Here is a 5,973-nt window from a genome sequence, read left to right as displayed (position 1 = left end):
TCTAGAATGATGTACAAATGAGCGTTCTTGCTCATTTTGCCTCCGAGAAATGAGCAAAAATGGGACGGAAAACATGGAATGTTGGCATAATCTTGCACCTAAGTGTCTGATATTCAAATTTCGCTTTCTGGGTCAAAATTATTCGAATTTCCTCACTCACGTTGTTACGACTGAATAGACTTTTCAATTATCTATCCAACGATGCCAAAACGAATTCTATGGCTCGAATGGTTTTTGAGAAACTTCGAATAAAGGCCATTTCGTTATCTCTGGAATGATGTAAAAACGGGGGTTCTTGCTGATTTTGCTTCCGAGAAACATGCAAAACGGGACGGAAAACATGAAATTTTGCAATAATCTTGCGCCATCCTTGCACAAAACGATGGTCATTTTTCTAATTTCATACATAACCCTCAGCTCGGAACGTATATATATTAAGCCAAACTATCCCTTAGTGTGAAACTATGCATGTGCTAGTAAATATTTAAAGGAAAGTGTCGAAACGAAACTTTCTTCGAATGTTGAACGAAATGTTCGCGTTTAACTTGCATCTATTATCTTTAGTTCAGCAATTGTTTCTGGATTCTCGCAAAAAAAATGACCGACATTTTATTCAGATTCAGCAGTAAGCTTTTGAAGGCTAGGCCACACACACGGAGTTCAAGAAAAACACTGTTTTATTTGGCTGTAAAGAGTTTGAGTATTCAGTAGAACAGATAATGTATTTTGACACACGACACCCAACTTTGACAGACATTGTCAATTGCAAAACAGTCCGGCTGCATTTCCTAACGACTCGCATCATCCAAATTCGAAATATGAGCGAAGAAGTGACTGCAGTAAGCATATCTGCCAACATTCAAGAATCCAACAAGGAAAGCGATACCGAATGTCTCAAGTCCACGTCTGAGTGCTTAACGTCCCAGTCCTTATTCTCAGTGAAGAGTTCAGAAGTGTTCGCTGTCGACGAAGTATCAAACTTCACTAGAAACTTAGTGGTCAACATTCTGAGCGATTGCTTGAACGAGCTGAGCGTCTTGCGCAGCATCAACCTTCAAAATGACTTAGGTCTCAACCCCAACAAGCTTCTATCTTATGTTAGCATTGAGGATCGTTACATGGGCCAAGAAAACCATGCGGAGTTTCGAATTAACTCAACAAATAACAATTTCGACAAGTTGGCAAAAGACATCAACATGATCTATGTCGTCCTAGATGAAACATGTAAAGAGATTAAGAAATTTGGTCAGTACCGGTGCATGGAAAACACAGTAAGTGTCGTCAATCGAATGCACGAAGAGGAGGAACGGCTTCTGCAGGACGAATCAAATCAGGAGCGAATCATCGCAGACATCAAATATAAATGCGAAGCCGAAAGGTTGGACAACATTAGCACCATTGACGAAACTGACACCAAAATACAGGAGCTTCGATACCAAGCCGAAGACATTTACATCTACGGCCAGTTGGAAGTGCAGTTTTTCGACAAATGGGAAAAAACCAGAATCGAGCAAAATACGATGAAGTGCCTGAACAATGAAGAGCACTTTAAGTCCATCATTAGCAGCACGAAAGAAATAATCAATGTGGAGAAGCGTTGCCACAATGAATTGGATTCCTACTTTGAAGAGACAAAAAGCGACTACCTGCAAAAGATTCAACAATGGATGCAAAAATATGACGAAGAAATCGAGCAACGAGAAGGTGACATAATTCACCTTAGAAGCGATTTGGAGAAGATCACTGACGAGAGGAAGCTGTTGTGTGAAAAGTACGAAAAACAGCAAGTGGAAATTAACAACTGGTTGGAGTACAAAAGAATAAAGGAGGAAAATGAAGGACAGCGACTAAGAGAAATCGACGCAGCAACAAAAATTGAGGCCTGGTGGAGAGGCGTGATGGTGAGGAATAAGCTTGGACCTTATGACAAGAAAAAGAAAGGCAAATTGCAAAGCAGATATAACAAAAAATTGAAAAATGCTCGAAATTAATTCATTACCGTAGGTATTATTGAGACATGATGATGATGGCTTTCTTGTAACGAATGAGCTTTAGTTTATAGATCAAAACTCCATAAGGTCTAACAAATTGGAGGTAGTTTACTAGTGTATGGTGTTTCGAAAATATTCGGGAATAATTTACCTACATTACTTTGAGTTATGGAAGTGAAAGAATGCAGAACCTACTTCACTGTTTTTGGAATAAATAATATATTTGAAAAATTTTGAATACATTGGTACCTATGGAAGAGGGGCGGATCCAGCTTTAAAGTCAGGAGGGGGGGGGTTATGTAGAAAAAATGCATGTCTTCTGTTATCTATGAAAATTTCTGAAAAAAATTTCATCTTTTCCGTCCCGTTTTGCATGTTTCTCGGAAGTAAGATGAGCAGGAACGCTTGTTTTTACATCATTCCAGAGATAACGAAATGGCCTTTATTCGAAGTTTCTCAAGAACCATTCGAGCCACAGAATTCGTTTTGGCATTGTTGGATAGAGAATTGAAAAGTCGATTCAGTCGTAATAACGTGAGGGAGGAAATTCGAGTAGTTTTGACCCAGAAAGCGAAATTTGAATATCACACAAAATTCCATGTTTTCGGTCCCACTTTTGATCATTTTTCGGAGGCAAAATGAGCAAGAACGTCATTTGTGCATCATTATAGACCGAACCATGGATGGGGAAATGTTGGCAGTTTTCTCAAAAAAGGCTTGAATTCAAGAAGTTTCAGATTTGCGTGGTTTTTTGTTTGTTGCAAAATTCACTTGAACATGACGCTGGCTTTTTCAAAGTTTCTCAAGAACCATTCGAGCCACAGAATTCGTTTTGGCATCGTTGGATAGAGAATTGAATGGGAGGGGGGTCATGACCCCCATGACCCCCCTGGATCCGCCCTTGCGATGGAAAATAACTGACAGGTGCTAAAACAAAATATACATTTTACTCCATAACATTGAAAATATGCAATTTGTTCTTATGTTCAATTATTGGCTTTTCTAAATCGGTAATAGGTTCTTACACCACCAAGAAGGGGATGTATTGTTTGCAACCCCTCGCTCTTACGTTTCAGTTTCCATAGATACCTGGAAACAAGAACGCCGCCCCAATATGGCTTCTCCTTCCGGTCAATATTTACGAGCCGGTAAAATATTTTCCGGAAATAATTCTAAAGCTTCCTATTATCGCGTTGTCACTGCAATAAACACGCGTTATTTTACACAGGCCCACTATCGAATTTCAGACGACTGTTTTGCGATGTCAGCTTCTAGAACTTCTTCAGAACTTCTAGCTTGTTACTTAAATAAAAATTGGTTGCAAACGATAACTCCATCGCTTTGGTATTCGCGAAACCGTTAACATGAAAGAATTGCAGGATAGAAATAAGGGAAGTTGCGCGCTCGACTGTACCTAAGTTCTTAAGCATTTGCTATTAAAAAAGATATTCAGGGCTGTTGTCAATACACAGGGTGGTTTTTTTGTATCTTGAAACGCTTAAATATTTCGAAAACCAGTGATCCGAGGAAAAAACGTTTCAAATAAGACGTTAATATCTGGGAGGGGGAAGTTTATTCGTGTCAGAAAAACAACGCCTTCTTCGACCTTGTAGGCTAGGCAGGGGCCAACTTGAGAATTTCAAATGGCAACCACAACATTTTATTGGAGATTCGAATAGTACGTCAAAAACTGAGAATAATCTATCTAAAACATTTTCTTCTATTTTGACAGATGGCGCTTCAATTCATCAGTTATAATTTTTTTTGCTTTAGATCTGCTAAACTATCTATTATTTAATTGAAACGCGGAAAATTTTAGGATGACCAATAGCATCTATTAATGACAGAGGAATATTCGGTCCGAAAATTATTTGATGGTGAAAATCAAATATGTACCTCCAAATCACCAAAACGTCTATTTGTTTATTAAAATTATAGCATTAATAGTTAGGTTTAGTTTTGTTAGATTTAAACATTATAAATCTTATTAAAACAAACAGTTGTTTGCACACAGAAACCGAAAATGCAATAATATATAGGGTATATCATTTAGAAAAACAGAACTTTGATACTTTTAGGGCTTTTGGGACACTCTGTACATTGGGGCCTCTGTGGATTCATCAAATAATACTTTGCAAAAAACAAACGGGCTAGCCGCAAACGTCCGTGTCGTACAGCGTAAATAACCCTGTATATCTACTTATACCTACATATAGAGCATTAATTTTCTGCAAATCTAAGTGCGCAAGATTGGTCCAGCCTTCTAGCGGCTCTCCAGACTCCACCATGGATACGACCAGTTACGTGCCCAACAACCCCCAGTTCGGAGTGCAGTTTGAGTGCAACTGGAGTGCTCCTACTTCGCTCCAACAGGTAAAAGGTTTAGCCTGGAAAATCTAAGCATGAAATATTTACGAAACTATTTCTCCAAAGCTGTCGACTTGTACAGACGATTTATCTTCCTGTTGGAGCGACGAGATGGGATCATTCTCACTTCCTCTAGACTTAGACCCTCTTCCAAGTTTGTTCAATATTTCTCCGTGCGGCAACGTATCATCCACGTTAAGGTAAAAGTAAAAGCTCATACGACTAGTGCTCCAGCAGTTCTTTAAGGCAACTTTTGTAGAACAGAGCCGAATTACCCGTGCCAAAATTCGCTCAGGGATCAGAAGCAGCCTTGTTCGGATGTGGCCGACGTGTTGCTCTCTCTGAAACATGCTGTGGTGCATCCGGGTCAGAGCCCAAGCGACAAATACGACGCTTTTCAGCAGCCGATGTACCATTCTCAGATGCTGCTGTCGCCAGGGGGGAGCAATTTATGCGACCAGAGTTTCGGAATCGCCCAACAGGCGCCCCTTTTCCCTAGCATGTCCGTTAATGTTTCCATGAATATGACCATGCACGGGTACCATACCAACGCCGCCGGACATTCATCGGACCTATCCTGTCCCCAGGTATAAGGCTTGAAGCGTGTGGCTGCGGTTTATACATATGTATACATGCAAAAATAATTTAGGTTCAATGGACGGCCAACACCCAAAATCCTGTGCCAGGCTCCTATCAGAACCAGGGCTTACTGAGTCCGTCGTACGGCGGCACCTACTCGTTCACCGCGGACTTCCGGCCGCCCCAAGACGTTTCGCCCATATTAGCCACAAACGCCTACAAGCCCATGTCTATGTCCTTCACTCCCCAACGACGGAGGCCCAGTTTCAGCTTGTTGGAGGAGGATGGACAGAAGCCGAATGTTTGTCGGATCTGTGGTATGTTGCATGGTGTCGTTTGTCGGATTCTCCAATTTGTTACTACTTAGGAAAAAGCTATGCACGTCCAAGTACATTAAAGACACACCTGAGAACTCACAGTGGAGAGAAGCCATTCCGTTGCAGCGACTGCAACAAATCCTTTTCGCAGGCAGCCAATTTGACCGCTCATGTTAGGACTCATTCGGGGGAAAAGCCCTTTAGGTGCCCCGTATGCGATCGGAGGTTCTCTCAAAGCTCTTCGGTCACCACACACATGAGAACGCATTCTGGAGAACGACCCTATAGGTGTGTATACAGGGTGGTCCTCAACTAATGTCCAAAAATTCACTGGCATTTTGTTTAGGCAAAAATAGATTTTTAACCAGTTCTTAGAACGGCATTTCAAACATCAGAACTTTTTTGTCTTTTAATATATCGCTTTTTTGTTGAAAATATCTGGTTCTCCAATATTTTCGAAACTGAAAATGTGTACTTGATTCAAGTCGATATCTGTCACTGTTTTCGAGATTTTTGACATTGAAACATCTACTTTTCAGTCATTTTTCAGCTCAAGTAGCTCAAATTAGATCCCTAATATTGTCGTAAATTGACTTATATTACTTTAAAGTAGTTCTGAACGTGCCTAAATACATAAATAGTCAAGGGCGGATCCAGGATCCAGATCAAACAATGCCAAAACTAATTCCGTGGCTCGAATTGTTTCTTGACCACCTTCG

The 5,973-nt window shown here is 40.5% G+C and overlaps 4 protein-coding genes across 4 annotated transcripts in view; 3 read left to right on the top strand and 1 right to left on the bottom strand.

The window, feature by feature from the left end:
* Window positions 1-5,973, top strand: part of LOC109539086 (PIH1 domain-containing protein 1) — a 242,786-nt gene that overhangs the window by 82,437 nt on the left and 154,376 nt on the right. The gene's annotated exons all lie outside the window — the stretch shown is intronic.
* The window catches only part of LOC109539065 (multidrug resistance-associated protein 1), a gene marked incomplete at its 5' end in the record, with an annotated part of 237,012 nt that overhangs the window by 80,556 nt on the left and 150,483 nt on the right, over window positions 1-5,973 (bottom strand).
* LOC109539056 (protein glass) overlaps window positions 1-5,973 on the top strand; it is an 8,151-nt gene that overhangs the window by 847 nt on the left and 1,331 nt on the right. Inside the window, exons 2-6 of the mRNA XM_019906574.2 lie at window positions 4,233-4,364; window positions 4,425-4,558; window positions 4,618-4,945; window positions 5,008-5,254; window positions 5,305-5,542. Coding sequence (XP_019762133.1) covers window positions 4,278-4,364; window positions 4,425-4,558; window positions 4,618-4,945; window positions 5,008-5,254; window positions 5,305-5,542 — 1,034 coding nt within the window. The 5' untranslated portion in view covers window positions 4,233-4,277. The remainder of the gene's footprint in view (window positions 1-4,232; window positions 4,365-4,424; window positions 4,559-4,617; window positions 4,946-5,007; window positions 5,255-5,304; window positions 5,543-5,973) is intronic.
* Window positions 724-2,222, top strand: LOC109539095 (dynein regulatory complex protein 9-like). The gene is made up of 2 exons (XM_048666504.1): window positions 724-2,000; window positions 2,056-2,222. Exon 1 carries the CDS (start codon window positions 819-821, stop codon window positions 1,989-1,991), a length of 1,173 nt encoding a protein of 390 aa, XP_048522461.1. The 5' UTR covers window positions 724-818; the 3' UTR covers window positions 1,992-2,000; window positions 2,056-2,222.

This window comes from Dendroctonus ponderosae, unplaced genomic scaffold (assembly GCF_020466585.1).
Source record: "Dendroctonus ponderosae isolate FM_Combo_2020 unplaced genomic scaffold, Dpon_F_20191213v2 Dpon_F_20191213_5, whole genome shotgun sequence".
Taxonomy (NCBI): Eukaryota; Metazoa; Arthropoda; class Insecta; order Coleoptera; family Curculionidae; genus Dendroctonus; species Dendroctonus ponderosae.
The sequence above is the reverse complement of the archived record's forward strand: the minus strand, read 5'-3'. Positions and strand labels throughout refer to the sequence as shown.

What these genes read in the sequence shown, in the direction of transcription:
- LOC109539095 (XM_048666504.1), top strand. Translation starts at nt 819, where the DNA reads ATGAGCGAAGAAGTGACTGCAGTAAGCATATCTGCCAACATTCAAGAA.